Source organism: Lepisma saccharinum, chromosome 8 (genome assembly GCF_977018435.1).
Source record: "Lepisma saccharinum chromosome 8, izLepSacc3.1, whole genome shotgun sequence".
Taxonomy (NCBI): Eukaryota; Metazoa; Arthropoda; class Insecta; order Zygentoma; family Lepismatidae; genus Lepisma; species Lepisma saccharinum.
The window spans coordinates 17,855,573-17,877,299 of record NC_139236.1 but is presented as its reverse complement, the minus strand read 5'-3'; the positions used below and the strand labels follow the sequence as shown (position 1 = coordinate 17,877,299).

At 36.3% G+C, this 21,727-nt stretch overlaps 1 protein-coding gene across 1 annotated transcript in view; it reads right to left on the bottom strand.

Annotated features, from left to right (window-relative positions):
• Positions 1-8,142: 8,142 nt before the first annotated feature.
• The window catches only part of LOC145991687 (uncharacterized), an 83,328-nt gene continuing 69,743 nt past the window's right edge, over positions 8,143-21,727 (bottom strand). The window contains exon 4 of the mRNA XM_083127748.1: positions 8,143-8,282. Within this exon, the coding sequence (XP_082983874.1) occupies positions 8,143-8,282 (140 nt within the window). The remainder of the gene's footprint in view (positions 8,283-21,727) is intronic.

Genomic DNA, 21,727 nt, shown 5'->3' with positions numbered 1-21,727 from the left:
CAGAATCTCTTCGGATTAGTAAGCAGTTCATTTGTGACTGTGTTTACATATTCTGTGTATTTCTGTTTCATAAGGTCTTTACTATGCTTACGAAGTGCTTTGAAAGTGTTGTGTGTGTGGGGATTGGGGAAACTTTTCCACAGCTGCCATGCTCTCTTTTTTTGTGCAACAGATGCTGCAACTCTTTATCGAACCGCGGGGGAAACTTTTTACTTTTCATTGTTTTATGTGGCACATAGTCCTGAATTAGGGCATGAATAACGTCCGTAAACAGTTCGACAGCCTCGGTCACGTTCCCTTTGGAAAGCAGGTTCCAGTTGAAAAGGTCAATGGCTCGACGGACGGCGTCCCACGGCATTTTCTTCCACAGCAGCATCTTATGCCTGGGGGGTGCAGAAGGGGAGCCTCCCGCTTTCGCCAGGATTTTGAAGGTAGCGCACAGCGACTCGTGGTCCGACTGAAGCAGATTCAAAGATGGCATGATGTCACAGGTTTCAAACGAGGACAATATGAAGCCATGAATAAAATTGTCTATGAACCAGTCTTCGTCTCCAGTGGTTGGTATGCCATTTACAGGATTATTCCATTTTATGTGCATATTAAAATCCCCACACAAAATAACTTCATGGCTGGACAGAGCTGCCAAAGTGGAATCATATCAACACTCTAAGAGTTCTTTGGGACTCCGCCTATAAGGCCGATAGAAACAACCTATAAGTATTTTTCTACGGTGGTTAGCACTTACTTCTATCCAGAGTAATTCGCAGTCTCGTTGTATATCCAATCGTATCTTGCTGCGCCACTTCTTGTTCACACACACACCATAACACCACCACCACTACGCATTTCACAATCTTTACGGTAAACATCGAACTGCTCATAGAGGGGAATTTCAACACACGATATATCAGAATTGAGCCAAGACTCACTAAAGCACACACAGTCGTATTCGGAGAACTCAGTCGTCATTAATTCACAGTCACCATCACTTGTTGTTATCCCCGTAGACGTCCCTGGTCCAGGCTGAAGTTCGACGTCTCCGTGCAGCAACAGCAGGAGGAAGAGGTGCTGGAGGATGCACTTCCTGGCGGAGGTCCCGGGCGAGGCTTTCTTCGAAGCATCCTTGCACGTGCTCGCCCCTCGAAGAGCACAAAGCGTTGGAAAAGCACTCAGAGTTTTCAAGTATCTGTCATGGAACTGATCTGCAAACATATTCCCATCGTTTACTGCAATTTCACAAGGCACAACACTTTTTCACTATGCAAATTCGCACTAGTACTAGCGCAAAACAGATAAAGAACGGAGCTACACATTTCGCACAACCTGCACTGGGCGCCATCTTGATTCAATTGTGAAATCCAACATACTATAAATAATATGATTATGCAAAGAAAAAACAAACAAAAGGCTACCTAACCAAAAATGTGTAAGTCTGAAGGGTGACTCAAAAGAAGGCTGTTCATCAATAGTAACAGAAACAAGTGTAATGGCAAGAGTTGAACAACTAATGCTCATAGCCAGTGAAGCAGTGCCGACTCGTGGATTTTCTTGGGTGTAGGAAGTTATGACCGAGAGATGTTTTCGAAAATGCATTCAATTACAAAGTCACACGTATCTCTTGCACCTTGTACTAGCCATTGCATTTGTAATGTTAGCTGCAGGCCCTCCCTGCCTGTCGTGTGTGCATTGAGGACAACTTTCCCAATACCAACCTCCTGATAAAAAAAAAAATATATGCTGTTTCAACTCATAAATTATGCTAAATGTGATAAAATTATGCTACGGTCTACTATTGTTCCTTATTATACAATTATTATTAATTTATCATTATCATTTTCTGATGACTGTAGTAGTTTCAAGTTCAATTTATGCAGCTGTTTTGGAGCTGTGAACTGTGTTATTGATTATTTATTATAGTTAAGCAACATTAGGAATTTCGATCATTCAATAAAATGGGTTCAGTAAAGTGCTTGAAAAAAGTTGAAGAAAATTCGACAACTGGTAAGGACGGCCATTTCTTATTTGTGACCCCTAACTTTCTATCTATTTCCTTTTATAAAATTTTCCTGACTTGTAAAATCGGGGAGGATTACGAAACAATGAAAACAAGAGGATGGACCATGGCCTGTCAAAGCTTGTCCCTTGGTCGGCATAATTCAGGAAACAAGTCCGGTGGATAAGTACAGATCTGGAGATTCTTAAAATATACATATTTCCTCAAAATATCTTCATTAGAATTCAATATCTCTGTTTCCCAACTAACTAACTAACTAACTAACTAACTAACTCTCTTGCCTTCTTAAACCCGAAGGTTCATGGCTGCAGCAACACAGGCCTTCCATCTTTCCCTATCTTGAGCAAGATCTATATACTCTTTTCCATCCCTACCGATTTCCCTTAGGTCAATCTCAACGTTGTCCCTCCATCTTCGTCTTGGTCTTCCTACAGGTCTCTTACCATCTGGTTTCCCAACAAGAATCCTGTAAATTCCTCTTTCCTCTCCCATTCGTGCCACATGGCCTGCCCACCTAAGTCTTCTTGATTTAATTATTCTAATAATATCTGGACATGAATACAAATTATGTAGTTCTAAATTATGTAACCTTCTCCACTCACCTGTCTCTTCATTCCTTTTAGGTCGAAAGATTTTCCTAAGGATCTTATTTTCAAATACTCTCAATTTATGTTCCTCTTTCAATGTAAGGGACCAAGTTTCACATCCATATAATACTACAGCCAAAATTACTGTTTTGTATATTTTAACTTTTAGTTTCTTAGATATTAAACGAGAAGACAAAAGTTTATGAAGAGAGAAGTAACATGCATTTCCTGAATTAAGCCTACATTTTATTTCCTCTTTAATATAATTTTCATTTGTTAATATTACTCCTAAGTATTTGAATTTGGAAACTGGTTCAAACGAGTTGTTATCAACAGTTAGATTTTAATTATTACCAACACTTGGTTTCGGCCTGTAAGCATATATTTAGTTTTCTCTTTGTTAACTTCCAAACCTATCTCTTTAGCAGTTTTGAAAAATATTTTAGCATTATTCTTAATTGTATTCACATCATCCCCCAGTAAGTCTACATCATCTGCATATGCTAACAACTGAGTCACACCATTTAATTTTAGTCCTTCGTTTGTTTCTTTTACCTTCCTAACAGCATATTCTAAGGCAAAATTAAAGAGCAATGGAGATAATGCATCTCCTTGTTTTAACCCATCATGAATTGTAAATTTGTCAGACATATTAATACCCACACGAATTTTACTTTCTGTTTCACTGGTGCATATTTTTATCATACTAACAAGCTTCTTAGGTATTCCAAACTCTACTAATATATTATATAATTTATCTCTTTTGACCGAATCATATGCTTTTTTGAAATCAATGAATAGCTGATGGACATTTTGATTATATTCCAACTTTTTTCAAGTGTCTGTCTGATGTGAAAAATTTGATCTGTAGTTGATCTGTTACGTTTAAATCCACATTGATAATCACCTATAATTTCATTAGCATATGGAGTTAGTCTTGTTAAAAGAATGTTAGACAATCTTTTGTATGTTGTTGAGAGTAGAGAAATTCCACGGTAATTATTGCAGTTCATTTTATCACCTTTTTTAAACACAGGAACAATTATGGATTCTTTCCACTGTTGAGGGATTTCTTCTTTATTCCATATTAAACAAATTAATTTATGAATTTGATATATTAATGAATTTCCACCATATTTAATTAACTCAGCTGGTATTAAATCAATGCCAGGTGCTTTGTTATTCTTTAGCCTTTTAATAGCATCCTTAACTTCAGTCAAGTTTGGTTCTGGAACTAAAGGTTCTGCTGTGTGTACTTCATTTACTTCTGATTTATCTCCTGCATGGACATTTAAAAGGTCATTAAAGTAGTTCTTCCATCTATTTAGAATATCGCTTGGGTCAGCTAGAAAATCACCGTCTTTATCTTTTATCAAGTTTACTTTAGGTTGCCACCTCTTTCTAAACTCATTTACACCTTTATATAGATCTCTGATATTTTTATTTTTTCTGTTTGTTTCAATTTCGTTAATTTTGCTTTTCAAGTAATCTATTTTTTTACTTCTAAACATGCGGTTAACTTCTCGCTTTATTCTATTATAATTGTTTAGATTTGTATCATCAGAGTTATTTAACCACCTAAGTCTAGCCTGATTTCTTATTTCTATTAGATTATGACATTCATTATCAAACCATGGCTTATTTTTTCTCGGTTTATGGTATCCTATACTTTCTTTAGCTGCTGATTCTATTGCATTACATATGTGCTCCCAATTCTTATTTACATCTGTTTTATTTATATTTTCATCATCATCATTTAAATCCTGCAAAACATCAAATCCATTTGACAGTTTAATTTGGTAATCTTTCTTAATTCTTTCATCAGTAAACTTTCCTGTATCAAATTTTATAACTTTTAGATTTTGTTGCTTATGATTTATCACTGAGAGTCTTTCTCTTAATTTAGCAATTACTAAATAATGTCCACTGGCACAGTCAGCACCTCTATGTGTATGAACGTCAATTATACTAGTATGCCTTCTCTTGTCAATGAGAATATGATCTATCTGATTATGAGTTTTACCATCTGGAGAAGACCAGGTATATTTATGGATATCTTTATGTTTAAAAGTTGTACTTTTCACAATTAAATTCTTTGAGGTTGCAAAAGTAACCAATCTTATACCATTATCATTACTTAATTCATGAAGACTTTCTTTACCAATCGTGGATTTAAATGTCTCTTCTTTGCCAATCTGCGCATTACAGTCACCTAACAGAATTTTCATATCATACTGAGAAAATTTATCAAAGACCTGTTCTAACTCTGTATAAAAATTATCTTTAGTATTATCATCTTTATCTTCCGTTGGTGCATGTATGTTTATTAAAATAATTTTACACCACCTACCCTGTAAAACTGCATATGACATCCTATCATTAATAAATTCTACTATTTTAAGAGCCGAGATAATTCTATTATTTATGAAAAAGCCTGTTTCAAAATTATGATTTTCAGTACCACCATAGAAGAAAGTATAATTTTTAGTTTTACAATTCCCTTCTCCTGGCCACCTAACTTCCTGGACAGCTACTACATCTAATTTATACTTAACGATCTCATTAACTGTACACTGAAATGCCCCAGGCCGGTAAATGCTCAGAACATTCCAGGTGCCTAATTTAGTATCCTTATTCCTAATGTAGATCTTATCTTTAGTCCAGGGACCTCCCAAAGTAGTCCCCACCCGGAGATCCGAATGGGGGACAATTTTACCTCCGGAATATTTTACCTTGGGAACATCCATGGCCTTATATTTCTGTTTCTTGACATGTCTTTTTACAGTGAAAATTTGTCAGCTTTACGCCTAACCCTCAATATGAATGAAGGAACTACTACACAAGACAAACATAAACACATTAGACAGCACAATTACTACACAAGACGAACACAAACACATTGGACAGTACAACTACTACACAAGACACACACAAACACATCACAACTATAACACAATATAAACACAAACACACCACAACTACTAGACAATATAAACACAAACAAACTACACACCACAACTACTACACAAGACAAACACAAACAAATTAGACAGCACAACTACTACGCAAGACAAAACAAACATACTAGACAGCACAACTACAACACAAGACACATACATACACACCACCGCTTCTACACAAGACAAACAGAAACACATTAGACAGTATAACTACTACACAAGATAAACCCAAACACACTAGACAGCACAACTACTACACAAGACAATCCCAACCACACTAGACAGCACAACTACTACACAAGACAAACCCACATAAATTTATTAATCTATATATATAAAAATGGATGTATGTGTGTATGTATGTTTGTTCCTTCATAACTCTCGAACACCTGGAGCAATATGAACGAAACTTGGTACTCATATCTCTGTTTCCCAGTGATGCCTATTTTTGAGATGATGCTGAGTTTTGCCATTATGCCAAACACAGAGTGCTTGGTGCCAACGAAGATCAAATTTTGCTAGGTTTACAACTATTATGCTAGGGTCGGCATCAATGATTGAGGAAACCACTGGAGTTTCCTCACAGTCTCGTAAAACTGGGCAACCTCCTCCCACCCATGCACTGCCCCTCACCCATGACAAGAAACCTTCCTCAATGCCAGACAAAGATGATCGATTAGTCATCTTTGCACAGCAGATCTGGAGCAAGCGAGTGATAGCAGATTAACTCTTGACAGTTGAGTAGCGAACCTACATTGCACTCATAATTTTATAATGTGCATTAAACTCTTAAAAAGTACAGAACTGGAAATAAGTATAAATGGACTGTAGGAAGTTCCTCACTTCCTACATGGAGGAATTGCCCCTGCAGGGAAGTGGACACTAGTAGAGTTTCCATCCACAACATATTGCATGACATCTTACACATGAGCTAGGTGACCTCAAGGTGGGTTTCCAGGTTACTGACACCTTTCCGAATCCAGGGAATGGTATGCTACTAGGAATGGGCACAACACATCTTGAACCTGCACCTCAAAAATGGTGAGGACTTTTCAGTGATCATAGATGAGTGCTGGGTATACCTTTACAAGTCTTAAAGAAAAGAGGAAGAACATTGAAACCTACCATGTCACCAGTGTGTAAATCAACGAGGGGATGCTGGGGATGCCCCGCAAAAAAAAAAAAAAAAAAAAAAAAAATATTCCTGGCAAAAGATAATTATTTTTGTCCCCGCCAGGGATGATTTTATCCGCCTCATAGAAAATGGAATTGAGAGCTGATAGTCTCACGTACTATTTGTTAATTATGTAAAAAATGCAACTGAAAAATCATTGTGTCAAGAAGTTTGCAGCCTTGTTGATTAAAGAAGGACACCATTCTGCAACTGGCCAACTTCACCAAGCCGAGACAACAGCAGGTTGTTTTGCACTTAAGTTTTCGTGGCAATGGTGTTCATGTTTTGCATCCTCATATTAACGTGTTCACAACAAACTTGCAGGTAGGTTAACTGGACTTAACATCCAGTTTGAACTTGGCAATATAAATTTGTTTCTGTTTTCGATGTTGTTAGCTATTTTTGTGTATTAGTTGAGGTTTCTTAGAATGTAAATATAGTGTTTCTAAATTACATGTAAATAATATCACAATATTTAATGAGCTAGGTTAGAACCAAAGTTCTAAGGCACTTAGATTCACAAGGCAATACTTTAGTTCACTGATTCGTAATACACATATATACAAAATTGCATAGCCCCTCCCTGCAAAGTACCTCCCAAAATGAACCAGAAATGCGTCACTGAATGGCCATTCCCCCAAAGCAATAAGCTTATTTTGCACAGTCATCCACCCCCGATAGGCCAAAGTCCAACATTCAACTAGAAAGATCTTCTTTGTCTTTGGACATCAAAATTGTAATATTTGTAGGTTACTTATGGTAAGAATCAACAATAACAGTCTTACTTCACGAAAGATGTAGTTTGCTGTCAAAGGCAAGTTGCTACTAGCTGACAATGACCTAGACACTGAACCCCAGAAACAGTCACTCCTGTAAGAAATTGTAGATGTGAACCCCTACCCCATCCCCAGAACCTCCAGACTTATGCCTGTTTTCAGATTTGAAGAAACATTTACGGGGCCGAATTTTATGCATTGATGGTTTGCTTCCAACACTGCACATTTCTACGAAGATGTTATTAAAAGAACATTCCAGAGGTGTGAAAAATGTATGACTCTGTGGGGTTTGTATGCAGAGAAGGAAGAATTAGTGGACCAAATTTCAGATCCCCAGTTCCTCTGCATCATGGTAAGGGCAAGAATTGTTTCCTCCTTTCGTACTTCTGTTCATCAGTCAGCATTGCAAATATATAGTGGAGATGCATTTGAAGCAAATAGAAGCCATTTGGATGCAGCATTGTCAACCTAGGAATTAATAGGTAAGTACCTCACATTTTCCAATAATGGGAAGAACACTTGGTGCACATTGAACCATTCTTCCAGACACTCGAAATTTTTGTATTAGCCAACTGTCATAACACAGAGAAGCTTAAAAAAAGAAAAGGAAGCAGAAATGAAATCTTGGTTCTTACCCAACGGCACACAACAGAGCAGATGCCAGATGTGTTATTGCTGTTGGCTTTGATATTGCCCGTGTTGTAATTGGAAAATTGCAATGCTTGCATCTCACTTGGCATGGACCCACACCTGATAAATGTAATGATTTACCTGAAATTATATAAATAAGAATTGATATTTTCTACAAAATAATACAGGTTGTTCGGCACCAACACTACCAATAAGAAAGTTGTATAACTAAGCAACAAACAGGTTTATTGAAATGCGTTTTTTTTTTAATGACAGAGAAACTCATGAAGTTTTCATGGTAATCAGTAGATCTCCACGTGTGCACCACGTGTTGCGTGACAGATGTCCAAACAAAATCTCCTGCCAGGTGTTTTCCAGCATCTGCAGGGTGACTGTGTCACAAGCACTGAAGTAGTGGGAAAGTATATAGGACTGGCGCGAGAAAGGAAGAGCTCCCCTCAAGCAGATTTGTTTACACTTAAAACTAGCTCAACATGAGCATATGAGCTTTTTGCTCTAGTGTGGAACCCTGCCTAATCCAAGATTTTTGTAAAAATGCCCTCGGGAATTTTCTGTGAAAGGAAGAGCCCCCTCAGATTGATTTGTCTACACTTACAAAAGGCACTTTTGTGAGATTGTTGTCTATAATTCTGTTAAAAATATGCTCTTCTTGATATTGTTTTGGATACACCTGAAATTAAGCCAAAAACCCACACCCACCCATACATATTTACTTCTGGTTTAAGTTCAATTGGGCACCAGGCTCAATTTACTTATCTAATATTAAAACAATGCAATTCTTCTAGAATTGCTCAGTGACCCTCTTATTTCTTACATCATATGTTTACGTGTTTCATATTGATTAATGTGTGCAATTTCCGAGTATAGAAGCTTTGCGTGCAAACAAAATTGCATCAGCCAGGAAATTCCCGTGAAAAATATGCCCCCTCGGAATTTCCCGTGAAAAAGCCCTTGGGAAATTCCTGTTTTTTTCTTCTCGGCCCGGCTTAGGGTATATAAAGAGATTTTGCATTGCATCAGCCAGTATTGTGAGAGTGGCTGAGGAGAACAGATGTGTTGTTACAGTGCTTCTCATACTTACAGGCCTGTTTGATTTAATATTCATATTAAATATATTTCTGGTATATTGAACAATATTTTGCCTGATATTTGTTACATCTAGCTTGTTTGTTGTAATCCACTCTTATTTAGATTCAGGCTTATATCTGTCCCAGCTTGTTATACAAAAAATCAATACATAACAAGGTCATTGCCATTCTAGATATGCATGTCCGTGCAGGCATTTGTGCTAGGTCAGTGTGAATCAATATTTATTCTTTTTTTCCACTTGTGGGCTATTAGCTTTACAACCTGTCATAAGATAAGCATAGAGTTTTGATTTAAAACCCAAAAAAGTTATATAATAAACCGAGGATAAAAATTAATAATAATATTAATATTATTAATATTAAGTATATACACTAAATATACAAATCACACTGCTGAACCCAACTTATATTTTTTATTCAGTATAAAGTTTTGAATTGAAGCCCAGAAAATCTTATATAATAAACAACAAGAAAAATGCCAAAACAAAAATATTGTGACCAATGCAATAAAAATATATTTAGCTCTAATTGGGCCAGACACCAAAAGATTTGTAACCCAGACAAATACAGAACTCCCACAAAAATATGCCCCAAATGCCATAGAAAATATAGCATGGAATATTTCACATATAAACATAAAGGTACTTGCTCTGCACAGTCATCAACATTGCCCCCACAACCATCCACATCTGGTCTGAAAAGAAAGCATGAAGCACCTGTTAATGCTGGACCTGCAAAACAGCCACGCTATGCACCCATCCATAGCAGTTTTAATGGCCAATTAAGAGATTATCGGTTTGTATCAGAGCCAAGATGTGGCATTGAGTTTTTTTTGAACAATATAAATCCTGATGTGCAGGCAATTCTTAATGCACAAAATGGCTCTTATAAGCTGTCCCTCAAATTGTTTGCACAATATAAGAAACCAAACGGCACAAAATTTACACAGCCCCACATAACAGAAACTGTACCTGTATATTCAAATGCAAATTCAGACACAATAATAAGCAGTTTAATAGATCAATTGAACATTAAACACTCTGAATTTGCGGCAAAAGAGTCTGGATGGAGCCTATGCGGATCTCCACACAAGTTATATGTTAATATTTCTGAATTCAGCCCATTACAAGGATCTACATATCTGCCATTACCTGCAAATATTAAAAACAAAAAAGCCGTGGTTAATATTGAAAATAATGATGATAAATGCTTTTTGTGGTGTATTTTAGCTGCTTTGTATCCAGTTTTAAGGGATCCAGAAAGAATAAGTTATTATAAACAGCATGAACATGATTTTGATGAAGCAATGAAGGGTTTAGAATATCCAATGTCTGTTCAGAATATTGATAAATTTAAAAAAAAGGCCAGGCATATCAATGGCAAACAATTATCTATTAATGTATTTATTTGTTCCACTGGCCGTGGCAATTGCTTGATAGAACCTCTCAGAATCAGTACAATTGATGATGATTCTGCTGTTCCGATTGATCTGCTCTTAATTGAAGGGGATGGCACATATCATTACACTCTGATACATAATCTTGAAGCTTTAGTGAGAACACAACTAGACAAATCCAATACAATATTCAAGTTGTGCAGAAGATGTTTAAGTGTATTTGATGGTAAAAAAATAATAAAAGGGGTTTGTAAAGTGAATACAGAAATTGCCAAAAACAAATTAATTGAGCATCTGAAATACTGTGGCAACTATAAACCTGTTCATATGGTGATGCCCAATCCAAGTGAAAATTGCAAATTCAAAAAGTTTGAAGCCTATATACACCCAGCATATATAATCTGTGATTTTGAATCAAACCTCAAACCTCTTGCATTCTGCAATCCAGATCCAGAAGAATCTTCAATTACACCATACCAGTTACATGAACCTTCCAGTTTTTGTTATGTGATTGTACAGGATGGTGTTGTTAGTAAAGAATATTCATACATGGGAGCAGATGCCATCAAAATATTTGCACATAGAATAGAAAATGAGTGCCATGACATAGCATCTAACATCTTATTAAAATCAAAACCCATGTTGCCTTTAACAGAGAAACAGATTGAAGATTTCAACAATGCAGAAAAATGCCCGGTATGTGGTTCTGAATTTTCAGATACAAAAATCAAGGTGAAACACCATTCTCATACAGATGGTAAATTCAAAATGGCCCTGTGTAATAGCTGTAATATTAAGATCAAGAGACCAAAATTTATCCCCATATTTTGCCATGGAGCATCCAATTATGATTTTCATCATTTGATCAGATATGAGGGGTTTGACAAGCAGAATTTAAATATTTTAGCTGAAAATGATGAAAAATATATTTCTATTAGCAAAATAATTAAAATTAATGGTGTTCCTATTCACATAAGATTTCTTGATTCTTACAGAATTTTATCTGCTAGCCTGGCTACACTGGCCACTCAATTATCTGATGATCAATTCAAAATCACATGTGCCTTGTTTCCAAATCAGGACCTGAAATTAATTAGGCGGAAGGGTGTATATCCATATGATTATGTTACAGATTTTTCTAAATTTGATGAGTGTTCTCTGCCACCAAAACAACAGTTTTACAGCAAAATCAGAGGATCTGGAATCACTGATGATGATTATCACCATGCCCAATTGATGTGGAACAATTTAAAATGCCAGACATTTGGTGATTATCACATGGCATATTTGAAACTTGATGTGACCCTCTTAGCTGATATATTGCAGGCATTCAGAAAATCTTCTATGCAAAATTATGAACTGGATCCAGTGTATTTTTACAGTGCCCCAGGCCTAGCATGGGCTGCAATGTTTTTAAACACCAAAAAGCAATTGGATCTTATCCAAGATCAAGACATGTATCTGTTTATGGAGCAATGTATAAGAGGAGGCATGGTGCAATGTTCTCAGATATATGCCAGAGCAAATAACAAATATATTTCAGATTATAATCCAGCATTGCCATCAAATTATATACTGTATGTGGATGCTAATAGCCTGTATGGTTATGCCATGATGCAAAAACTGCCATATGCAGGGCTTGAATGGGTTGAAGATTTTAATATTGAGGATCTTCAGAACTTTGATGACAGTAATTATGGCCTCTTCTTAGAGGTTGATCTGACAATTCCTGATGATTTACATAACAAATTTTCTGATCTGCCCCCAATTCCTGAGGTTAAGTGCTCACCTGGCTCTAAACAGAAGAAATTGATGATGACACTGGAGCGAAAACAGGGCTATGTCTTATATTACAAAAACCTCCAGTTCCTGATGAAACATGGTGTCCAAGTGACCAAAATTGGCAAAGTTTTGAGGTTCAGGCACTCAGAATGGTTGAAACCATACATTAATACAAATACAGAGCTTCGAACATCTGCAAAGAGCCAATTTGATAAGGCCTTGTTTAAATTGATGGTCAATTCTGTATATGGCAAAACAATTGAAAATGTCAGAAAACATACCGATGTTAAAATAATTACTGACCCCAGCCTGAGCAAAAAATTGGTTGCAAAGCCTAATTTCAATTATAGAAGAATTTATAATGAAAATATGGCACTTTTCAACATGAAAAAAACAAAGATTAAGTTTGATAAACCTATTTATGTAGGGGCTGTGATATTGGAATTGGCCAAATTGCATATGTTAAAATTGTATTATGATGTGTTGAAACCTTTTTATGGTGATTGTGTAAAATTGATGTACATGGATACGGATAGTTTTGTTCTTGATATTAAAACAGAAAATGTTTATCAAGATATGTCCCAGCCTGAATTGTTTCAATACTTTGATACCAGTGAACATACAGAGATTCAACACCACAACAAAAAGGTGCCCGGCAAGTTAAAAGATGAGACACTTGGTGATGTTATTGTGGCATTTGCTGGGTTAAGTGCCAAGATGTACAGTTTTAAAACATGTAGTGGTGTTGCTGCCAAAAAGGCCAAGGGCATTGGCAAAGTAACTGTTGAAAAAGAGCTTGAATTTGAAGATTATAAAAATTGCCTCAAATCCCAGAGTTTAATCAGAACATCAGAATCCAGAATTCAGAGTGTGGATCACTTATTGACTTCAAATGTTGTAAGAAAAGTGGCTCTGGACCCACATGATGATAAGAGATGCATTTTATCATGTGGCATTCATATTTTACCATGGGGTCATTGTGATTTGAAAAGTGGGAAACAATGCACAAACACAGAGCATGATTTGAAATAAATAAACATGCCTATGAACTTATTTGGGTTCAAAAAACAAGGTATTATGGACCTGCCAACACCACAAGCCTCTCCTGATATAATATCTAAACTGAGTGGCTTGTTAATTATTCATCTGAACAGCATACTTACAGATATTGATGATAAAACAGGCAAAACATTGTACATATTTAACAATAATTTAAATCATTACCAATTACCTGTAGGTGGGCAATTGCAATTTATTACAACCCCTGAGGGTGATGTCAAAATTTCAGTAGGGAGAAATATTTACAGAATTAAGCACTCAAACATGATTTCTGGCACTGTTTATACTGTTTCTGCTGGTGATTGCTTATATATTGAGGTCCCTGGATCATATGACAAGCTTATACCCTTTTTTATAGAATTGAGAATCAGATACTCTATAATAAATAACCACTAAATCAAAAATGCCTAATGATATTTTTGGCCATACAAGACATGAAGATCACAGTGATGAGATTCTGATGCTTGATGTCAGAGTCAAGAAATTAAGAAGTGATTTACAAGCTTTACAAACAACACTCAATGCCAGTCTTCAATTAGAAATTACAAATTTGCAATCACAATGCATGGACCCTCTTCTTAAAATTGATTCTGAACTCAAATTGCTGCTTCAGAAATATACTGATTTGGCCACATTGGATAATTTTCAAAGTTTGGAAGAGGCTGTAGCAGCTCTTCAAGCCAAATTTAAGACCCAGGCCACCAATTCTGAGCAATTGAAACAACAATTGGAAGAGCAAATAAATAATGTCCAGGCACAGCTCCAAACAATTGTCAAAAGCATAAAATCACAAGAAGATTTTGATCTAGTGATTTCCACTCTAAAAGAACAGATTCAGTCACTCCAAATACCTAATCTGGACCCCTTGAACAATGCCATAGCCGAGGTTAAAGAAAAAATTGAGACACTTGAAAATTTTATGAACAATTTGCCATCTTCTGATGCTTTGAATGCAATAACTCGGAGTGTAGCAAATATTAAGCTGCAACTTGAAACATATGAAGATTTTGGAAAAATTCAAAGTTCCATAACCCATCTTGAAGGTACAATAGCAGCAGTGCAAAGTGATTTGGCAAATGTACTAGAATCCAGATTGCCTGGGATTGTAGATACTCTTGTCAGTGTCCAGCACCAAATCACAAAGCTTGAAAACCTCAACACTGAATCTGAACTATCTCATTTTCATCATTTGATAGATGATATTCAAACAAAACTTGAAATTTTACAACAATCCACACCCTCTCAGGCAGATATAGCTCTGCTCCAAAATGCTATGCAAAATGTGGCTGATGCTTCTGAATTAAACAATGTGAAATTGGCACTTGAATTTTTGCAAAATACAGTGTCAAATCTTCCTACATCACAGGAACTTAAAAATATTAAGAGGGCAGTGAATACGATATTGAAATCAGAAGATATCAAGAATATCCAGGCAGAGATCAAACATCTCACTCAGGCAGTGGCCACTCTACCAACCAATCAACATATTAATGAATTGCATGCCCTATTTGAGGATATCAGAAGACAGGTCCATGATCTTACAGCTCAAAATTCAAAATTGGCAATTGTTGAAAATTTGCAACAAATTGTAGCTAATATCAAGCAACAGCTAGGAACCATGGAATCCAATCAAGCAAATGCCCTGTCTGTTTTTGCCACCCAGCTACAAGAAATTGTGCAACAATACAAAAAACTTGTTGTGGACATAAAAATCAAGCCAGGCCATGATGATGTTGTTAGAACCATCAATGAGCACCTTGAATCTGTAACAAGCAGATTGCTCACAGCAGAAAAGGAAATAACAGGCATAATCGAGAATCCAAAACATACAGTAATTCTTGAATTGTACAGCATCCCCAACAAAGAATATGATTCTCCATTTACACCAGGTGGCAAAATATATATGCTGTCCCCTGCACAATTTTATTACCAATTTTTTGTTGGGGGCACATTGAGACCAATCAAGATCAAATATTGGCTTCAACCACAGGCACACCACTACCCCACCTTATCAATAACAAATGTTGATAACAAAGTGAAAATCACCAGTGTAGAATTGGAGGATTTTACAGATCCCAATACATTAGAAACAGCCTATACTGAAGATGATGGCTCTCTGGAATTTAAAATACAAATAGGGGATAAATTATATTTAGAAAATCCTGCAGTCTCAGCTGCTGAACACCCCATAGTTGCAATATTCTTGTTTACATATTATGTCTAGAAAAATTATTGTTGATGAATTACACAGACAAGCCCGACATAATTATAAGAGACTCCCAGTAGTCACAAAGGGCATAGATGATTTATGGCAAAGCGACTTGATTGAAATGGCAAGTGGGCAGTTGAAAAACTTAGACAAAATCAACAAGAGCTACAAGTATCTACTCACTGTAATAGACACATTTTCAAAATTTGCCTGGGCTGTGCCACTCAAATCCAAGACTGGAAAATGTGTTACAGAAGCCCTCAGGACAATCATCAATCAGAGTGGAAGATCCCCGCGCTATTTGCAAACAGATAATGGCAAAGAATTTTATAATTCAGTGTTTCAACAATTTATTAAAAGCCAGGCAATAAAACATTATTCGAGTTACAGTGATCTCAAGGCCTCAATTGTAGAGAGATTCAACAGAACCTTAAAAAATCTTATGTATAAACAATTTACCCTGCAAGGTAATTATAAATGGATTAATATTCTTCCAGAACTTCTACATAAATATAACAACTCGGTCCATTCCACAATCAACATGAAACCCTCTGAAGTAACTTCATCTGATGAGCAACAATTGATCAGCACTGTTTATTATCCTAAATATCAGCCAACAATAAGAAAGGCCAAATACAAGATTGGTGATCAAGTAAGAATCAGCAAATATAAGCACTTATTCAAGAGAGGCTTTACAAGAAACTGGAGCACTGAATTATTTACAGTGGTTCAAGTTAAACCCGGGACCCTTAACACATATATAATAAAGGATCACCGAGGAGAAATTCTCAAAGGTAGGTTCTATGAACAAGAGCTCAGCAAAACTAAACAGCCTGACACATATCTCATAGAAAAAATTATCCGCAGAAAAGGCAACAAGTTACTTGTCAAATGGCTAGGACTTCCAGAACACAGCTGGATCGATGCAAACAAAATATAAATATGAGCACCTGGGATGTTATAAAGAGGCTGCCAGAACCTGAACAACAAAATAAGAGAAATGGAAAATTGCTGCCTGAAAATATTAGGTGTCTTATTGTTGGGCCATCTGCTTGTGGTAAAACTACACTAATGGTTGATAATTTTTTATTGGCACCCAACTGGTTAGACTGGAAAAACAGGCACTTGTATGTTTTTTCTAAGAGCTTGGAACAATTAAAATATCAGCAGCTGATGAAGCTATATGATGGATTGGATATTGCCACTTTTGAACCAGATGTTAAGCCACTTGATGAATGTCTCGATAATTCTGTTGTTGTGTTTGATGACATTATACTGGATAATCAAAACAAGGTTAGAAATTTCTTTACACAGGGCCGGCGCAAAAACATTGATTGCTTCTACCTGGCACAGACCTTTTCAAAAATACCCAAGCAGCTGATCCGAGACAACAGCAATTTTATATGTGTATTTCATCAAGACCATACCAACCTCAAACACATACATGATGAATATGTAGGTGGGGACCTGAGCTACAATGATTTTTCCAAGATTTGCAGCAAGTGCTGGAACCAGGACAGTTATGGGTTTGTCACAATTGATATGACAAGAACACCCAATAGTGGCAAATACAGAAATAAAATCAACAATTTTCTAGACATTGAAACATAAATAAATAACCATGAAAAGGCCAATTATTGATGATCTTAAGTTAAGAGATTATCTTGTAAAAAGATTTAAGGGATGGAAATCAGAGAACCGTGGAATTTATGAAAAACACAAACAAACAGAACAGCCTATAATTGATGCTATTGGTGAATTAGGTAAAAATATCAAAACTGTTACAGAGCAAAATCAAAATTTGATCACAGAGCTTGTACCTGTAGCTGCAAGGAACATATTAGATTATCCATTCACCCCACTTTCAAGTATTCATACACCTAGTCCTATTGCTCCTAGAAGAATTGAAGCTACTCAGGATCCTATTGAATTGGGTCTTCTTGCTCAGAAATATTTAACCACACCTAAAGACAATAAAGATGAGGTTTTTGGCTTATATGCTGACACAGAGCTTGATGGTAGCATCATACATAGAATTGGCAATTTCAGAGTAACATTTATGGGGGATGATCTGATTGTATATTCAGAATCTCATCTTGGAGAAAAAGGTGCTTTTGTTAAGTACACCGGAACACCTGGATTGTGGGAACTGATGACTAGGAAAAGGCCTGGCAGCTATACAGATCAAGATTATGAATATTACAAAGAAATATTGATAAAATCAGATGCTCTATACCAGAACAATGATCCCACACAAAAAAGAGTCAAGTCTAGCAGTGGGGCAAAATACAATAATTTAATCAAGCCCATATGGTCACAAATCAAGACTGGCAGTGGAATCAAACAATACAACACCCTGCCTAAAGAATATGTGTGGGTTGATGATGTCAGGAAACTTGTAGATAGGTTATTGGTGATAGCTGGGGAGGAAAATGCTGGCAACAACAATTTTTACAATGAAAAGGTTGGAATTATGGACATGATAAGCACCAAATTGTCTAATTTTATAGTGAATGACACTAAGGGGATTGGATATCTTATAAAAATTATTAATACTCTACCACCTAAATTTTGGAATATTTCTGAGGGTCGGGGCCTTGTTAATGACATTATAAACAAGCTGCCATTTGAACTACACATTCCAGGCTATCAATATTGTGGTCCAGGCACAAAACTGGATCATAGATTAAACAGAGGGGATCCTGGTGTTAATCCCCTAGATGCTGCTTGTAGAGACCATGATATTGCATACAACACACATTCTGATCTTGATAAGGGACATGTTGCAGATAAGAAATTAGAAGAGGCTGCATTTGGTAGATTTGTATGCAAAGATGCTTCTTTGAGTGAAAAAATAGCAGCATTGGGAACCACCATAGCTATGAGCACCAAACAAAAATTGGGGTGGGGGTTGTGAATATGTATATAATAAACCTACAATGAAGGCCAAGGGTGTTATGTATCAAATACCTTATGCTGGTCTCAAATCTCTTAAAACTATTGATAGCCTTTTGACCAAAAAGCAGTGCAAGAAAAAAATTCTTGTATTGCCAAGGGCCATGGTATGAAATTGTTGCTTAGCACCCCCAAATTAAAAAAAATACAGCAATCCAGGAAAAAATCACATGTGGGGGGATTTATATTTACTATCCCTGCCATCTTAGCTGCTCTCGGGGCTGTTGGGAGCTTGGCTGGGGGATCAGCTGCCATAGCAAAAACAGTAATAGATGCCAAAAAGAATAGGGCAGAATTAGATGAATTGAAGCGCCATAACCTGGCCATTGAGAAACAAGGCAAAGGTGTTAAGAGAGCCATGAATAAGTTTAAAAAAAACAAGAGCCGCTTACAAACCAAGATATTGAAGCTTTAATCAAGCCACTGGGCATCAAACATTTTAGAGGTGTGTACATGTCTGATTCTTTACCAGAACAACAACTCAACAAAGAGTGTGGCATTGTTAATTTGGATAAGTACAAAAATCAAGGCACTCACTGGATTTGTTATCTTAAATATTTAAAAGATGAGGCATTTGTGTTTGATTCATTTGGGGGTGTTCCACCTGAAAATTTAATAAAATATCTAAAATCACCTAATCTTTATTACAATAATGCCCGTGTTCAAAACTTCAGAGATGTTAATTGCGGACATTTGTGTTTATCTGTTCTTAGATATATGTCTCAAATAAATAAACCATCAATTGAAGATTTTCAAAAAGCCTTGTGGTATCTGAAACATCATGGGGGTATTTCATCTCACCAGCCAAAATTCAATATTGAAACTCAAATTGCATGATGACATAGTGTATCCCAAAACAATAGCTCTCAGAGCATTTTATGGCATGTACCTAATCCCTAATATTACACACCACAACAACACAATTGCAGTTGGGGATGAAAAAATTGTCATCACTCCAGGGCAATATAATCTCTCCACTCTAAATGCTCAATTACCCAGAGGTGTAGTGTTAAGTCAAAATTCTGTCACTCACAGAGTAGAAATTGTATCTGCCACAGAAACAGTGGATCTGGGTACTATAGGAGAGCTGTTAGGCTTTGAGAACAACACAAAACTTGAACCAGGCATCAAACACACTGCTATGAATATACCTAAATTCTTAGCCATAGAGACTCTGAATATTCACTGTAATGTGGCTGAGGGTATGATCACCAAATCAAATGGCATAGGAACTCACAAACAAACAGGGATCATTGCAACATTCAAACCTAATTCTGAATTCATGGAGCCCATCATCTACAATCCATCCCCAACATTATATTTTCCTGTGTGTCATAATAGAATAGATAATATTGAATTGATGGTCACTAATGAAAAAGAAGAATTAGTTGATTTTGCTGGAGCCACAACAACTGCAATCATAGAGATTAACATTTAAATAAAAATACATACAAGAAAAAAAATGGAAAATATTGAGAGTTATGAGCTACAATCATTCCCCCCAAACAGGAGGACATTTGCAAATTTAAATCAACCCAACACAGAGATTGAGGTTGATCTTGATGTAGGGGATGGATTTATACACCCCCACAGAGCAGATTTATACATCAAATTTGATGTTGTAAAGCTCGATGGAACAGATTATCCGGCAAATTCAAATATAAGATTGGTAGATAATTTTGTGCCACATCTTTTCTCTGAAATTGAGATCAGAAAGCATGGCGTTGTTATAAACAGAGTGGATTATCCCGGCATTACCTCCACAGCTTTGGCCACATTAAAATTATCCAAAACCGAGGCTTCTTACTACAAAATAGGTGGATTTGAGGCTGGTGATAAGATATTATCTAAGAACCACACAGTGCTGTTCCCGATGCGCCTGTTGCCAGGATTCTTCTCAGATTACAAAGATATTATGTGGAAGGGTGGGTTAAGAATCACATTTAGAAGAGCTGCAAATGATAACAATGCTTTGATGAGGTACAGTGCAATAAACCCTACAGGGGAAGCTCTGCCTAATACCCTACCAGATGCAGGCAAATGCATTATTCAGACTATGGAGCTAAGAATCCCTGTTGTTGAGTATGAGGCCAGTTATGCTCTTAAATACAAAGCAGATATAATAAAAAATCCACAGATTCCCCTACAATTTTATACTTATCAATGTGTACAGAAGCCCGCAACTGGTACTTATTATGAGTTTGATGCTACAAATTCATTCTCCAGTATTCAATACGACATGCCTGATTTTGTAGTGGTATTGTTTCAGACTGGAAGACACAATAATCAGGAAAAAAATTCAAGTAAATTTGATAGCTGCAACATCAAGAACATATATCTTAAAAATGGCAGAAATGAGGTATTTCCTAGAGAAAATTACAATTTAGACATGTCCAAGAATGATTTCCTCAAATTATATGAGGCATTTTCTTCCTTCAAACGTGTCACTACTGGCAATACTGACATGTATTACACACCAGATGAATTCAAGGCACAGAGACCCATGTTTGTAATCAACACTTCAAAAAGGAAACAAGTTGTGGTGAATGCCAGGACAAACATTAAAATTATCTGTGAATTCCATGAGGCATTACCTGATGACACCATATGTAGTGTTATTCTCATAGGTGAAAAATCATATGTTTATGATGTAAGAAATGAGAGAGTCACGGAGCAATTCTAGAGGGCCGATTCAAACATGGAAGCCCTTTGATTATAAAACAATAATACCAACACTTTGCTGTCAGGAAATATATTACTTACCCAAATTTTATAGCACCTCTGCTCGTGGCAGAAAAGCTTTTATATATATTACCTACCCAAATAACACGGCATATCTGCCAAAAGCTTAAATACAGAAATATTGCAATGTTTTGTAAGTTACAGACTTGGGGTTATATTATTGCAACAAGACCAAACCTAATTCAGTTTGCATGACAAATATCCAAGAAGCCAATACTAGGAATTTCCTCAATATGATGGATAGCAAGTAATTTTCCCTGAAAGGGTGCACAGTGTAGATAAGAATTTTCTCTTTGAGTCCCATGATAAATGACATGTAATTTCCCTCTGAAAA